Genomic DNA, 16,721 nt, shown 5'->3' with positions numbered 1-16,721 from the left:
CAGCAGGATTTTTACTCCATTATTTATTTCTGTGTGCAATGAACATCAGAGGCCTTGGGCCTGCAGGAAAGGATCTGAGCCACCTTCACTTCTCATGAGAGGACATCCTCCCTGTGTTACTAACCTTCCTCCATGCCCTGTGAGCTGCACTCCACAATTCAGGACAAGGAAGGTTCCAAGGAGGGACTGGAGCTGGGAGATGATGCAGCATGATGGCTCAGACCCCCCCTGCTGCTTGCTCCTTCCTTCCCCCACGGGTGCTCCAGCTGGCTGCTTCCCCAGCACTCCCCAGGCCAACACAGCCCCACCACCAGCTGCTGCACAACAGGGCCTGGGCACAACAACTTCATTTCAGTCATCTCAGAGCTGTGTCCAGAGCTGGGTCATCCTCACCCTATGCCTCCCCACCTCTGTTTTCACAAACCACCCCTCTGAGGACCTCCAGTATCACACTGGTGACCTTGGCCTGGATGCTACAGTCAGCAGGGAGACAGCATGAAGATCTCCCAACAACTTACTGACTCTCTAGATACAGAACAGAGGAAATGGATAACTGGGAGCCACATCAGCCAGCAGCAGATGGATGATGCTGCAGCACACTGTGTAACACAGAGTTTGGCTTAAGTCTTGGAAAGGAAGGAAAGCAGAATCCCATCTCCTAGAGTGGGAGCTGGAGTTTAAGGCTGTAGTCTTAGCTGGAATTTGCTGGCAAGACTAGGACTGGACAATCCCATTCTGAATGCAGAACCCGTTCCGAGGTGCCACGCACTGCGACGCCTCTGAGTGCAGACACCAGGAGAGGAAAACCCAGGAGGACACACACGACCCCTCACCTGTAAGTGAGTGATGTTTCTGTCAATGTCCATCGGGGAGGTGACACAGTTCTGAGAAACGTATTTGTAGTTGCTAGGACAGGGCTCACTGTCCACTGAATTGACACAGGGAATGGGGATCCGCTCGTAGCCCCGGGCGATGTCTCTGTCAGTGGCAGAAAGAGAATCACCACAGAAGAAAAGCTCCCCCTGAACAAAGGGCCACCCAAATGCCATCGTGGAGCAGAACTACTGCCTTTGATCACTAAGCACTCAAAGCCTGAAAGCAGTTCAGGCCAGAACACAGCTGAGTTTTTATCACCCCGCCTCACAGACCGTTCTTTGTGCACGTAAATATTTCCATTAGAGGATGAATTTACAAACCACGGTCTGAATCAGCATGTGCTTAGTTCTTGCTAAGCTCAAACTGACCTTCACATCAGTTTAAAAAGCTAAGTGTGAACTTGCAGCCCTTTCTTAAACCAGGCCCCCAGCCTTCCCCACACAAGGGCTCTACTTCATGACCCACAAGCAAAGGCAGCAGTGTTCTCACCTGCTCACGACCTTCTCTATCTGGGCAGGCTTTTCAGTAGATGATTCTTTGAGGGTCTTGTTCATCTGTAGGGCCACCCAGACCTGAGAGTTAAGGCTGGAGCACTGCAGTGGAGTCTCCCCTTCCTTGTTCTTTAAAGTGACATCCGAGCCACGGGAAAGAAAGAGACTGCAAAACAGCAAGAGAGGATAAGCATCCCTCAAGAGAAACCACGCACCAGGAAAACGAGCTGAATCACATCCTCCAGCCAGCCCTTAAGGGCAAGGAAGAATCTGTGGGTAGTGAATAATCACCTGAGTTTTCATTATCAAGCATGGTTCAGTGAATCCTTCTACGTGAAGGCGCTGGCAGAAGCCACAGGCTGGAGCTCTAGGTATTCATGAGAGCTCTGGGCAAACCTCACCAAACTACCTTGCTGGTACCAGCCTAACTTCAGACAGGCTTGAGACTCTCTCTGGCAGGGAAAGACACAGGGTGGATAGAGTAGACTGGAAATGGAAGAGTCCCACAGGAAACTGGGATTGGACTTGGCCCTTGTTTATACTCATCAGCTTTTGGTGAGTACACATGATGACTTTATTCATAGCAGTGACGAAGCAAAGGGGAAGCCCTGTTACTGTATCATGCCACAGTAGTTGTGAAAACAAAAACAAAAAGCTTTAAACAAGGATGCCTGATGCCTTTCTGCTGGGAAACCCAGGCTGAGCACAGCCCCTCCAGCCCCCTGCCAAGGACTCCAGGACCAGCCCACATTTTCTGCCCTTTTTATCATCAGCTTTAGCAGCAGGGAGTATTTCAGACCCTGAGGAGCAGGGCAGCGGAGAAACAAACCCTCCATCCATTTTGGTTGTGCTTACATTTGAAAGGCACTTCAAAGGCTCTCCTGAGCTCGCCAGCCAGCAGGCAGGCAGGGAGGAGAGGCCAGGGGAGGGGGAGCAGGGGCAGGGCTGGAGCTGTACTTACACCACACACTCGTAGCGGTTCTCTCGGGCCGCGATGTGCAGGGGCGAGTCCCCGTGGACGTTCACTGCATGCAGGTCACACTTAGCAGCCAGCAGTATCTCTGCTATGTCGACACAGCCAGAGAAAGCAGCCCAGTGCAAACAAATATTTTCCTCCTGGAGGGTAAGAAAACAGAGTAGAGGCTGTTTAGTGCATTAAAACCCTAATACTGCTTTGGCACCTCACCACCCTCAGCTTTACACCTGCAGCACGCAACATGTGGCTTGCTGTCTCCTCCCTACATAGAATCATGGGATGGGTTGGGTGGGAAGGGACCTTTCAGGGTCACCTAGTCAAACCCCCCTGCACTGAGCAGGGACATCTGCAGCTAGAGCAATCTTCCCCGGGGATGGTTCCAGGGATGGGGCAGCGACCACCTCTCTGGGCAGCCTGGGCCAGGGGCTCACCACCCTCAGCATCAAAAATTCTTCCTTCTTTCTAGTCTAAATCTCCCTCTTCTAGTTTAAAACGATCATCCCTTATCATGTCACAACAGGCTCTGTTAAAAAGATTCTCCCCATCTTTCTGACAGGCCCCCTTTAGGGCAACCAGAAGGTCTCCCCAGAGCCCTCTCTTCTCCAGGCTGAACAACCCCAACTCTCTCCCGCTGGCCTCCCAGCAGAGGTGTTCCAGCCCTCAGATCACTGCTGTGGCCTCCTCCGGCCCTGCTCCCCCAGGTCCACTGCTCTGGCTGGCTGGGGCTGCCGGGGCAGGCGGGGAAATCTCCCGGCAGGCCCGCGGGGAGTTCTCACTCCAGCCACCCCCAGGCACGGGGCTGCACACAGGGCACCCGGCCCCGCCCACCCCGCAGGCAAACCGCCTGTCTGGAAGCCACAAAACAATCTGGATCAATCCAGGGGAGAGGGACAGACAGGAACAAACACGCTGGAAAAGGCTGGGAGCTGAGCCTCCCCAGCCCAGACAGGCAGGAAAGCTGCTGCACAATGAGAGAGGAAAGGAGCACAGCAGAAGCTGCTGGGGATCTGAAGGTGCTAGAAAGAGAACCACGAGCCACAGGGAAAGCAATCAATCTGACTTCAGGCTTCTCTTAAATACTGTATGTACTCATCTCTCACTGGCGGCTCTAGAAATAGCTGAACACTCATCTTTTTGATGGAGATATTTTAAGCAGTGCTACTGTTTTCTGTTACAGTGCAATTTGCAGCAGCACACTTCGAACCCTTCCCCATGACAAGCTCTAAAGATGTGGATTACAACAGCACAATGATCACCTAACTTTTCTTTTTTTATAAAAAAAGCAAAAATAAATCACATCTTTTAGTCATTGCAACTTCACTTAGATCCTTCCTTCAACGAGGAGGCTGCAGACACACACCAGGGAGTGGGGAGAGCCTTTTTCTATACAACTCCTGCCTCTTGTTTATGGTAACATCTAGAAAAAAACCTTCATCCCAATCTACAGAAAAAATGAATCCTGTTGACTGCTCACCACGTGCTGCTGTTCAGACAGGTTACAGACACCCCAGCCTCGCTGCTTTGCCTGGCATCAGCTCCTGCCTAACAGCAGCATGATTACAATCAAAGCATCTCTCCTGGAGTGTGATGTTTCCCAGCACAAGTGACACTGCTGCTCAATGACTGCAATCAGGAGCCACCCAAGGCAGGACCCGTAAGGGGCACACGAGACACACGTCTGCTAAGAGGGTATTTTTCTTTCAAGTGAATTGTTGACTGAGCCAATTTCATTCTCATCATTTAATGTGTGATCTTGTAACTGGTAGCCAAAGAGTTTCTGTGACAGGTCAAACAAGTCAGTTTTGTTCAGAGTCAGCACTAGGGCTCTGAAGCAATGCAACAATCCAAAAAGTCCCTTCTCTCTCTCTGCTTGACTTTTGGACTTTTTTTTTAGGAACAGTATCAAGATTCAGACCTGCCTGGGAACTATCTAAGCTACCAAGGAAATAGGGGCTCCTACTAAAACAGGCTTTCAGACTGGGGACAGTGACTCCTCAGAAACAGCTGGAGCCTTTCTGAGCCCCATGAGGCAAACATGCCAACACCTACCCCTGCTAGCACCCAAGACACAAAACAAGGCATTTAGGGAAACAAATATAAACCAGTTGCTTATATTCCTTGGATTAAAAGAGCCCTAGAAGCCTTGGACAAGAAAATGCACTGCCATGAGGCATGCCAGAGTGTGCTCTGGGGTGGGTACTTCACTGTAACAACTCTTCAGAAAGTAGTGGAGCCAGTTACCCTTCATCCATCAAAATCCCTCACATGGAGCTCCCAGGGACTCAAGTACAGAGTACCTCCCACTCAAGAAGGATTTACAGAGGTGAGGAGCAGGCCAAGAGCCAGCTCCAGCACACTGAGCCACCAGCCTGGGCACGCTCTGTCCACATGGGTGACTATGTGACTGTTATGCCTGGGAAAAGCCAGCCTTGTGACACTTGCCAGCAGAGTGTCTGCCCAATCCATCCAGAAAACACGAGGACAAGCTTATGCCCCTCAAAAGGCAGGCAGGATGACCCCAACCCATGCCCAGTGCACACTGATCTGTGACCAGCATGGTGCTGGTAAGTGTGGACTCAAGAGGAACCTGCCTGGTGTAGTGTCCAAGTGGGCCCAGGTGGATTAGAAGCAGCAAGGCATGGAGCTGAGCACAGCCTGCAGCATCCCTACAGGCTGTGTCAGAAGAGCTGGAGGAAAAGGCCTTCCTGCCAGCTTGTGAACTGCCCAGAATATGGAGGAAAATTCTCCCCCCAGACACCGTTCTCCCACTGCCTCGAACCAGCTGCATCAAGGGACAATTGCACCTCCCCACACGAAGCCCAGAATGTGCCTCCTTGGGCTCATTTGTTTTTAAACAGAGATTATGGTTCATTTCTGAAACAGATTCCAGGAAGAACCTTACATTGTCACGGATGTTGATGTCTGACCCCTTTGCAAGCAGCAGCTTCACCAGCTCAATATGCTTGTACTCGGTGGCCCAGATCATCGGCGTCCAGCCTCCGTCGTCCTGAGGGGAAAGGAGAGTGAGACACACAGAACAGGCAAGGCAGAATCCTGCTGGCTTCCCAAGGCAGCCACAGACCCTTTCCCTCCCCACATCTGTCTCATCACTCCCCTTTGGTCTATGCTGTGCAGGGGAGGTCCCTGCAGAGTCCAGCGTGATTCCAACCAAGGTGCCTCAGCAGGCTGGGGTTTATTTGCAGCTCAGCGTGCTGCCAGTGGATCTCCAGGTTGTTCAAATACAGCTGGCTGTCCAAACAGCACAATGAACATCCAGCTCGTGTAAAAGCTCCTAGAAAAGCTCTCTGAGAAGGTTGGAGGAGCTGGTCTTCTCCCCAGAGGAGGTACCCTGAGGCAACACTGCCTCACCCCACGGCAATGGATGAGCTCTGCTGAGTGCCAGGCTCAACCCACCCCACAGCACATCCCTGATCCCACTACCCCCTGCCAGGAGGAGCACAGTGACATCCTTGAGCAACAGGCTCACAGCAAACCAAGGTCAAGGAGAAGCTGCAAATCAAGGCACATGGAAGGAAAGCTTCCATGGGGTCAGTGGGGGATCTGCCTCCTCTGGCAGGCCGGGCTGCCCACGGCACTGTTGCCCTGTAACATTTCTCAGGTGCCCCCCAGCAGCAGGACCCTATTTGAGGAACCACTGTGCAGACAGCACACTGCTGAGGGTGCCTGAACTGAAAGAAGCAGCTTCTACCCTTGGCAGAAGGCCTCACCTGGCAGTTGACATCCATCTTCCCGTTGGAGAGGAGGTACTGAACAACATCATAGTGCCCCTTCTTGGCAGCCAAGTGCAGACACGTGGAGCCCTCCGCATCCTGGACACAGACACAGAACAAGCACTCAGGGGACACCCCTTCCCAGCATCTCCCACGTCTGCATGACACCACTGATGGTTAGAAACACCACAATAGTTCACAGATGGAGCAGAGGTCTCCAAAAGCCCCCAGTGTGCTGCCAGCAGGGGAGAGAGCAGCAGCAACCAACACCAGCACCGAGCAGAGGGAGCCTTACACAAAGCTCAGAGGTGCAACTTGTGGAGTGGGAGTTGCAGAAGTTTGAGTTTGCAAAGGAGTTTGCAAAGCCTTGGGAAGGTACCAGCCCCAAACTCCAGCAAATTGGTGCTCCCCCTCTGCAACAGACCCTCTCCAACTCTCCTCCATGTGCTGGAGAGCCAAGGGAAGGCAGAAATCCCTTAGAGAGGGAGAGCTTGCACTTTACTTGAGAAAAGTAGCCTTGTCTCATCCTGAAATGCTCTATTTAGACAGGGTTTTTTTGCTGTGTTTTATTATCACAAGGCCTCGCCCCAGCACCTTGCAGCAGGACATAGGGGTGTCCTGCACAGGGCCAGGAGCCTCTGGAGAGCCCAGGTCCCCATCCCCAGTGCTGGGAGTTGTCTGCCTGGCTAGGAGATAAAAAACAACCCCAAAGGTTGAAAGGAAAAACGCCTCTGGGAGCTGAGAACACGGGGTCTGATGGAGATGGACAGGCTCTGAGTCACACCCCAGACACTCCCACACCAACACCAAAGATCTGGAGGCTGGAGCCTGATTCTTATCAAGCATTTCTATCCCAGGAGCTTAGCACATAGTGAGGCCTGAGACCAGGAAATAAGGAGAAGGAAATGAAAGCCTGAAAAGCAAAATGACTCCTTCCAGCTAAGCATCTGGAAGCAACATCAGAGGCAAGAGCTTTGGCATGAGGCTGAGTGTAGAACACAGCACGGGGCTAGGCAGCAACCCTCCGAGCAAGGGTGGGACATCCTGGGTCAGGAATGACACTGGGTGGGACTCCTGGGGCACAGAAAGGGTCCCTAGAGCTGCCCAAGTGCCTGCCACATCCCAATAATGCCACAGCCTTCCCCTGAGACCAGCAGGAGCCAAGTGCAGCTTCTCAAGCCAACGGAGAGCAGGCATGTTTTAATGTAGCTTCTGCAGGTTTTGAGTGAGGCTTTCACACTGGATCACCAGGATGAGCAGCCTCACCCAGGGGCTGAGCAGCTCCCACCACTGTCCCCAGCAGTCCTGCAGGGCTGGGCAGGGCAGGCTCAGCTCACACCCCCAGCAGGGCATGGATGGATTTCTCAGGGAAATGGCTGGAGCTGATTTTAAACTGCTATGTTGCCGCTTTCAGAGAGATGACTAATTTGGTGCAAGAAACTAATTACCATAATAAACTAGTCTAGACTTCAGATGTGATCTCAGGCTTCTAATTTGCTTTTGCAAGCTCAGGATTCCTTTCCTTCCCTTCACCTTTAGAAGCAAATCCCCCCACTCCTTGTTCTCCTCCACTGGAATAGATCAGGTGAGACATGTCTGGACTGCTCCAAGACACTCAGGACAGTGGCTAGCATGAGCCCACACGTGCTGGCCACATCCTTTTCCCCTTCCCAGCTCAGAACCAGGCCCCCAAAGATCTGTTTAAGGCTCGGGGTGGGCAGCACTTGGTATCTTGTGCAGTCCTCCCAGCTCCTTGGTGAAGTGAGCATCCCAGCCCTGCCATCCTCCCCAGCAATAGCAGAGGAGCAGCAGCAGCATCAGGCTGTAACAATGAGAAGGTACATGGGGAGGGTTCCTGTGCTCCAAATAGCATCCGATTTATGGGGGTAATGAATGATCTGTAGATTTTCCAAGATTGCAAAGCAAGCAGAGCATGCTAAAGGCAAACAGACAGCTGGGGTTTATTGTGTGTGTGTCAATTAAAGGGCAGAGTTTAAAGATGGGGTCCAATTTTGCCACTGCAGCGTGACTGCAAGAAACCACCCATCAGTCCTTTGGAAAGCAAAGCTTCCTCTGTCATTTCTGCTGGCTTGGAAAGCACCTAATTATCAGCCCGTTTGGAAATGGCACCCCAAAATTTCTCATTATTAGAGTTTACAGAGAAGGAAACTCTGAAATTAAACTCCAAGTTCACTGCAATGGATTTGTGATACTAATCCTTACAGGCCTCATCTGAAATCCAACACCTTCAACATTTGGTGCCACAAACTAATGTAGCAAGTGGCAGCACTTGTCCTGAACTGCTCCCAGCCAGGACACTGAACCATTAAAACAGCACCACCAATAACCAGAGCCTGGCCAAGCATTTTTGCCCACGACAAGCAAGTCCCTGTCCCCTCTGCCTGTACACTTCCAGCCAACCTCAAACCTACCAAGAAAGAAATGGTGAGCAGAGGCTTCTTCAGGAGAAAAAGACAAGGAATAAATCAGTACCTTAGGATCTAATAGTGCTCCAGCCTTGATAAGGTATTTCACAGTTTCCAGATGGTTGTTTTCTGCTGCTTCCATCAGTGGGGTCCTCTGGTCTTCAGAGCAAGTGTCTATATTAGCACCAGCCTGTTAAGAGGCCAAGGCAGATACAAGGACAATTAAATCATTACTGGTTAGCAGAGGAAGGACAGGGGAGTAGAGACTTAGTAGAAAGGTTTTTTTCTGGAACTTTAGCCATAGTAAGCAGGGGAAAAACAAACAAACCAAACCAAACCAACCAACCAACACCCACCAGGAAAGGAGGCAGTTCAAATTCACCTGTTTTGGAAAGCAGCACACTGCCTGCCCTCTCTCCTGCCTTCCACAGCCAGGGAAGCCAACAGCTGGTAGCAAATGACTCCTCTTATTAATGGATTTTGTACTGCAGCTTTCTAGATGCTGTTTGTGTAACAGTTTGGAAAAATCAGCCTCTCCTTTCTCCAGCAACTTTGTCTTCCCTGGTCTATCATTTTTACAGATACAATGAACAAACTAACCAGCTCTTCCCAATCTCAGAACCAGGAGGAACAACTGACTGACTGCAACAAAAGTAGGAGCTGTATAAACCAATCCTGGACATTGGCTCCTGTTGAAGTCAAGGGTAACATTTCTACAGAGGTCTCCAAGTATATGTTCAGTTCAACGTGGAGTGCCTCGGACCAAAACTGGACCAGATCTTCCTCCTTTCCAAAACACTACCCCATCATGGACCTTGCCTGCTTAACTCTTTGCCTTAGCTCAGTAACCCACCCAATACTTACAATTTCAGAGGCAGCCCAACTCTTGGCAGGCCACACAGGTACATGTGAAGCCCAGACCTGTTCACAGCAGCCACATGCTGACTCAGGTTCACCTGGCACGAGACGTTGGCCCCGTGGCTTCCAGGTGCCTCCCTCTGAACACATTTGTTTTGACTACTTTTAAATAGTTAGAGCTATTTTAAACCAGAGCAGAGAAGAGGCTTTTCAAGTTTAACAAGCTGAGGACATTCCCAGCCAAATACTGTGTTGCTGCAGTACCCAGACATCAGCAAAGAGACAAGAAGATGAAGGATTTTGGAAGCAAACCAGCCCTACGGACACTCAGTTCAAATTGTTTGTAATATCTGACAAATTTTGCTCCTTTTCCTCATACAAGTGATTCCATTCTCTTCATGTGCAGTAGCAGAAGTGAGCAAGAGCAGCAGGGTAGGCCCATGGCTGCATCTTCAAACAGCACTTTGAAAGCCTCTGACTCCAGACGTTGAAACACAACATCCCAGCAGGCTTGTGATCAAAGACACAGCACTGCTGCTTTCTCAAAGGCCCTTTCAGGCTTCCCAGTCACACAGGGTAAATAAACCACACTTCCAGTCACTCCAGATGATCTATGCCAGTACAAAAAAAGGAAAGCTATAACTTTTTAAATCCTCCTTTTTTTGCTTCACATCATTTTGGGGCTGGTTCAACCAGAGCAGCCCTATGGTTTTTGACCATCTTCCCTCAATCAGAATCCAAATCTGGAACAATAACCCAAATTTGCATCTTTCCTTCTCTCCTTTTCACATGTGGGATGTTTACATCACAGAGGAAAATCCTGCTGGAGTCACTCAGGATTTGACAGAAGGGAAGACAGGGTCTTCTGGCTTCCAGGCCCCAGAGCCTCCCTACCTTCATGAGAAAAAGCAACTTGGCAGCAGGCTGCAGATCACCTGCAGTCCACCAGTGGTCAGCAAGGGCTGGCACAGCTGGCAGGGCTGGGTGTGCTCAGGTACAGAGGCTGCCACATGCTCCAGAGGGTCCTACATCCAAGTGTCACATGCTCACTGCCCAGCCAGTGATGCCTGCTTGGAGAACAGCCTAGAAAGACAGCTTCAATCATGTCCTCCAAGAGCTCACGTCCCTCTCCACCACTTCTCCCTCAGCAAACCCTGAGAACGAGGAGGATTTTCACAGAAGGGATGTTTCAGTGCTGGTTTCCCAGTGTGCTTTAGCCATGTGGGGCAGGAGACCAAAATCCACAGATCACTGCTCATACAGAAGAGCACAAGTGGAAACAGACCTGGATGAGCATGTGGCAGATGTCCACGTGGCCAGACTCGGCGGCAGCATGGAGAGGGGTCCTCTTACTCTGGTGCTCCATTTTAAAATTAGGGTCAATTCCATCCACTGAAAAACAGAGCAGAGATGCTTTCAACCACAATTCAGAGGTTAAAGAAAAGTGTAACAGGAGAACCAGGTCTCAGCTAAAGGCTTTTAAAGGATGGGTTCCCAGCCCATCTCCAGCCCTCCTCACAGCTCACTACACAATCAAGCCAGAAAGCTCTCAGGGTAGTCCCTTGGACATTCAATATGCAACAGCCCTCAAACCAAGAGCTCCAGAAACACCATGGAATTTAATACTTTCAAGGTATTACAATTTCTACACAGGCCATCTCCCTCAGATTCCCAATTCACCATCTCTCAGTGCAACAAAACCACAAACTATACAAGGATAATGAAAAATAGGCTGCTTTGTTTAAAGCAACACAGAAGTTGGAACCAACAGAGCCAGCACTACCTGGCCCTTTTGTCTCACCACACTTAACTGGCATTAGTACCAGCAACCCTTGTGGCTCCCCTGCAAACACAGGGCTACAAACTGGATGGAGTTTCTCCAACTCAGACAAGCTCAGGATCTGGCCAGAGATTCTCACAGCTGTGCAAAGACTGACAGATGACAATGACAGCCAGACAAAGATGTCTGGGCATGATAACATGCTGCATATGATGAGGCTGTAGTTAAACATCAATGAATAACATTTTTGTGCTATTGAGGACACAAACAATGAAGCCAACGCTTGCTAGAAGAAAAAAGAAGAATCTGATAAATTAAAGGAACAGAGAACATCCAAAAACACATTGCAAAGTACTGGAGTGGGAAGGAAATGATCCCAAGGCAGCATCATGTCCTCCAAAGGGGGAGGCTACTCGGGAGTATTTGTGAAAAGTCATCTAGTGACAGACAACTATGTACCCCCAAACAACCCCAAAGGGCTCTTCTTTTCTGCTCTCTTGCTGTTGTGACTCAGCTTAAGCTGACTCCCAGCTTTTTACCCCTCTGTTGAAGGCAAACATGTAACTATCCCACTGCACAGAGAGGAAAAGTTCTGATGGACTGGAAAAACCAGGTGTAAGTCATTGGGGGATATTAACAGGTTCTCTGAATAAAACCATGCCTAAATGCAGAAACAATTCAGGAGCAGGTCCACATTTCCCAGAAAGATGAAGCCATTCCCAATGACACATCACTTGCAGGAGGGGTCTTCTCCTCCAGCTCCACTCACCAGGGGCAGTGGAGGGTTTGACATGCTGCCATGCTGGGAGCCAGACTGGCAGCTGCCTGGCAGGAGCTAGGGGCACTGCCCAGACACACAATGCCCTGGGAAGGGGCCACCTACCCAACATAAGCAGGACTTTCTGCAGCTCTCCTTGCCTCGCAGAGAAGTACAACTGCTTTGGATGGAACCGTAACTTCTTGGGTCTGCAGGAGCAGGGAAAAGAGGCATAATTAACACTCACTGAAGGACACTCCTGGCATTTCACCCACTGCAGGAGCAGGGAAAAGAGGCATAATTAATACTCACTGAAAGACACTCCTGCCCCACGTGCATGACAAAGTCTGTTCCCATGGTGCAGCTCCAGAGTGTCAGCACAACACAAGAACAAGTCTCCAGGAGAAGATGTTAAATCTTAACATAGAAACATAATATGTTTTGGGTTTTCAACCTCCTTGCAGGAGCAGGTTGCTCAGAGCCCTGGCCAACCTCACCTGGGATGGTTCCAGGGATGGGGCAGTGACCACCTCTCTGGGCAACCTGGGCCAGGGGCTCATCACCCTCAGCATCAAAAAGTCTTCCTTTTCTCTAGTCTAAATCTCCCTCTTTTAGTTTAAAACCGTCCCCCCTTGTCCTGTCTCAACAGGCCCTGCTGAAAAGTTTGTCCCCAGTTTTCCTGCGGCCCCCATGAAGTCCTGGAAGGTCTCCCCAGAGCCCTCTCTTCTCCAGGCTGAACAACCCCAACTCTCTCAGCCCAGCCTTCCTGAAGAAGGGTTCCACCCTCAGATCATTTTTGTGGCCTCCTCCAGACCTGCTCCAAGAGGTCCATGTCCTTCTTGTGCCAAGGACTCCACAGCTAGACACAAAAGTTGCAGCTCCAACCACTGACAGCCTTGTTCTAATGAGGGCCAGATCTATTTAGTGCCACACATCAACAAATTCTGTGTCTTACTACTTTAAACAGACACTTCTAGTAGTTACAGTGTGGTTGGAAGGCCAGTGAAAATCTAAGTCCTCCAGAGCAATCAGTAAGACATTCAGAGCTGTAACTGTTCCCTTGAATCTATAACCTGTTGGGAGTGACAAATGAAGTGAACAAATAAAGGGCTGAGTGAGGTCAAAATCTAAAGCTAAATCTCAGTTTTTTTCTAGGTTAAGCATCTTTGCTGGAACCTGGAGAGACCCAGCAGTCTTGTTCTTACTTTTCAGAGTCCAGGGCAAACAGGGCACTTTCCAGAGTTTCTTTAACTGGTCCTTGGCTAGTAGTGGGCTTTGGAAAAACTGCAGACCCAGCGATGTCAAAGCCCTCAGCAGCTGAACTCTCTGGCTTGTCTTCCTCTGACAACCGTGTCCCAGTGCCACTGAAGGGAGAAATTGAGAGACAGCCACAGCCCAGCCATTAAAAATACACAATAGTCTGGATCTTATGCCAAAGAAGGAAAGGAAATGAATTTTAAATACAGACAAGTGCAAGTAAAATTGAAACAAAAATTGATATACTTTACAGCCTTTTTGCCCCAAAAAGAAGTTGCACTGCCCTGTGATTATATTTTGATGTAGTCAAAATATATAGGAAACCCAGGAACATGGGCAAGTCATAAAAGCCACCAGAAGAAGAACAGGTATGGGAAGTCACAGCACTGTTCAACACAGGGGTGGTCTGACCTATGTTTCCATCTTCTCTTTATATCTGTGCCCACTGGTGCAACTGAGGGCCTACAGGCCCAAATTTCCCTGTCACTGTGGAGACCTGGCAACATCAACTTGTTCCACTATTATTTCATTCCTAACAATATGATAAGGTTTTAACACCTTAATTTCTCCTATCTTCATAGCCTCTGTCCCAGCTCACCCTGTGGCTGCTACACTCCTCTCCAACACATTCAGCATCACCAAACACACTTCACAGAATCACAGACTGGTGAGGGTTGGAAGGGACCTCTGGAGATCATCTCATCCAACCCCCCTGCTCCAGCAGGGTCACTCAGACCAGGGTGCCCAGGATGGTGTCCAGTCCCAATTGGAATTGGAAGCCTGCTCCAAGGTTCCATCACTCTCACAGGAAAGAATTTTTTCATCCTTTTCAGGTGGAACCTCCTGGGTTCCAGTTTGTGCCTATTGCCCCTTGTCCTGTCACTGGGCACCACTGACAAGAGTCTGGCCCTATCCTCTTGACCAGCATATGCCCTTTAGCTCTTGATCAGCATTGACTGGATCCACTCTGAGTCTTCTCTTCTCCAGCTCAACAGCCCCAGGGCTCTCAGCCTGTCCTGGTCACAGAGATGCTTCAGTCCCCTCAGCATCTCTGTAGCCTTTGCTGGACCCTATCCAGTAGTTCCCTGTCTCTCTTGAACAGAAGAGCCCAGAACTGGACACAATACTCCAGAGGTGGGGCCTCACTAGAGCTGAGTAGAGGGGGAGAAGAACCTGCTCGTCACCATCTTCTTATTTTTTCCGAGTTGGGCCTGCCAGAGCAGGACCCCAAAGCATTCAGCTCCATCAGGAGGAGCAGAAGCCTCCAAATGCCAAGTGCAGGCTGGCATGAGGTTTGAGATCACCACGTGCTTCCAAGCTCACCTCCCCGTCGTGGTGTCAGCCCTTCCCTCCACAGCTGCTGGTTTCTGCTGCTCGTAGGTCAGCGCCACCGTCGAGGTCGTGTCTGCTTTTGCTATTGTCACCTCCTTTGCCTTGGAGGCCTCTTCCCCACAGTGTGGGCAGTAGCTCATGTCGTTGACCTGGGAGGCACAGTTCTTGTGGAACCGGTGGGAGATGCTGCTCTCGGGCTGACACTCCATGAAAGTGCCCTAAAAAAACCACACAGAAGAAAATTCACTCCTTGGTCGCCACGTGTGCCTTACCCCTTCTACATGCTTCAGCCACGGAGCTCTTAAACACTTCATCCATCACCACTCCTGTCCCTGGCGCTTCCAGTACAGTAAGCAAGCACTGCCACTTCCTTAGAAGAGAACACCACCAAGGAAACAGGAAAAAAACTCACTTGGTTAGGGACTGCAAAGCAAATTTTTTTTTTTAATTGTGTTTGGGAAAGAGAACCGAGAAGTCCCAATTTCCAGCTCTTTCCTCTAAGGCTTGAAGTTCTCACTTATGTTTCTAGAAGTGCCAGTGTACTGTAAGGACGCCCCCAAAACTGGAAGAGAAAACTTCAGACCTGTGTGCTGAGCCAGCATGAAACCTACCCAACAAAGCTGCACACAAACCATTCCAGGACCTACATGAATACAGCTAAATCACCCCAGTGGAACCTGAAGGATGAGACTTCTCTGCTCAGAGCAGCCCCCTGTGCTGTTCAACCCCAGTAACGTGGCTGGCTGCTCGTTCAGCCACCTTGGGCAACTGCTCTGAATTATTGTCCCTTTCCAGCAAAGTCCTTCCAACTGAACTGAAGGTGCCCCAGACCTCACTGCCCTGTGATCTAAGTGCTACCTGAAGTTCTGCTGGATTATTAGTGTTGGACAGCACAGACCAACACTCCCAGGTTCAGCTTGAGAACTATGACATGTCACTGAGAAAGGAAAGGCTGGTTAAAACCCAGAGATTCTCCTCCTGAAGGCACAGTCCTCCCAAGCAATCTCATTAACTATTTCAGCTTTACGAAATGCCTTTAAGGGTTTTGAGGATCTTATTCTTTGACTCAGCCTGAAAACCCAGGATGGCTCCATTTATTACAATAATGCTTGAGACTACTGTAGCATCTTTTATTGAGTCATCTTGAAGAACACTAGCAGCAGACAGCTAAGCCTCCCCATCACCCAGCGAGGCCCTCAACTGGTGCTTTTCAGCTTTAGCAACAGGGAAACTAGGACGCTGACGACTTAAAGGCCTGGACCAACACTATCAAAAGCCTCGGTGGCAGAAGTGGAGGAAGCAGCAGGACATCTCAAACACTGCCTTGTCCCAGTGCCATCACTCAGGTTCCCCAGCTAAACCATCAGGAGCAGGCGGGGGCACACAGATGTCTGGACACAGATCCATTCACAAACCAAGCTAATACAGTTTTTGATGCGATTATCTGTACAGAGAAAGAAAAAACCCCCCTTGTTCCAAAGAAATTACTAAGACAAGACGTCCACTGTGTGAAATCCCAGTGAAAACCCTTCAGGAACACCCCTCGGGGTCTCCAGGAAGATAAAGGTGACGATGGCAGCTACCCTCACACACATTCCTGTTGAAAACACCACCTGATGTGCTGTGGAATGAGGTGGAGCTGATGCCAGGAAGTCAGTAAACCCCTTTAGGTACCATCTCCACCTTTCAGCTCTTCCAGCTACTGCGACAGGCACCCCCTTCCCTAGATTGAGAGCACGGACTTACTGCAGTGCAAAAGTATCCACAGCCAGGGCAACACTGGTGTTTCACCATCCTCCCTCTATGGTCCTCACACAGCACCAAAAGCTGGACTTTGTTAGACGGGCGCATCAGTTCATACTTAACCACACTGTTTGTGCATCGGCCCAGCTGGAACAGGAGAAATTAAAGGAAATGAAATTACTGGAGACCAAAACACTCTCTGTGCTTGTGCGGAGGAAGACTTTGTACACTGCCTTGAGGAGCCCTGGCTTTTTCACAGTCATTCAGACGTGTGCCAGAGAGCATTAGCAGTGCAGCAGGAAGCTGTGAAAGCTGCTCGCACAGGAAGAAATGCATCATTTACTAACTAACATGCATGTGGACCCCGAGTCGCTCATTCCTTGCAAGGTAGGGAAAAAAACAAAGGGTTGTATCTGGAGACAGGGAAGAGCCAAGCAGAGGCAGAAGGGGCAGTCCCAGGGGCCTGACTCACACAACACACGCTCTCCTTTTGC

At 50.0% G+C, this 16,721-nt stretch overlaps 1 protein-coding gene across 1 annotated transcript in view; it reads right to left on the bottom strand.

The window, feature by feature from the left end:
* LOC103768552 (histone-lysine N-methyltransferase EHMT1-like) overlaps positions 1-16,721 on the bottom strand; it is a gene marked incomplete at its 5' end in the record, with an annotated part of 29,917 nt that overhangs the window by 10,744 nt on the left and 2,452 nt on the right. The window contains 11 exon segments of the mRNA XM_008935699.1: positions 834-978; positions 1,366-1,533; positions 2,329-2,483; positions 5,246-5,350; positions 6,072-6,173; positions 8,568-8,690; positions 10,644-10,750; positions 12,022-12,104; positions 13,101-13,259; positions 14,476-14,702; positions 16,231-16,374. Coding sequence (XP_008933947.1) covers positions 834-978; positions 1,366-1,533; positions 2,329-2,483; positions 5,246-5,350; positions 6,072-6,173; positions 8,568-8,690; positions 10,644-10,750; positions 12,022-12,104; positions 13,101-13,259; positions 14,476-14,702; positions 16,231-16,374 — 1,518 coding nt within the window.

Source organism: Merops nubicus, unplaced genomic scaffold (genome assembly GCF_000691845.1).
Source record: "Merops nubicus isolate BGI_N331 unplaced genomic scaffold, ASM69184v1 scaffold10202, whole genome shotgun sequence".
Taxonomy (NCBI): domain Eukaryota; kingdom Metazoa; phylum Chordata; class Aves; order Coraciiformes; family Meropidae; genus Merops; species Merops nubicus.
Note: the sequence above shows the minus strand (reverse complement) of the source record. Positions and strands in the feature narration are given on the sequence as shown.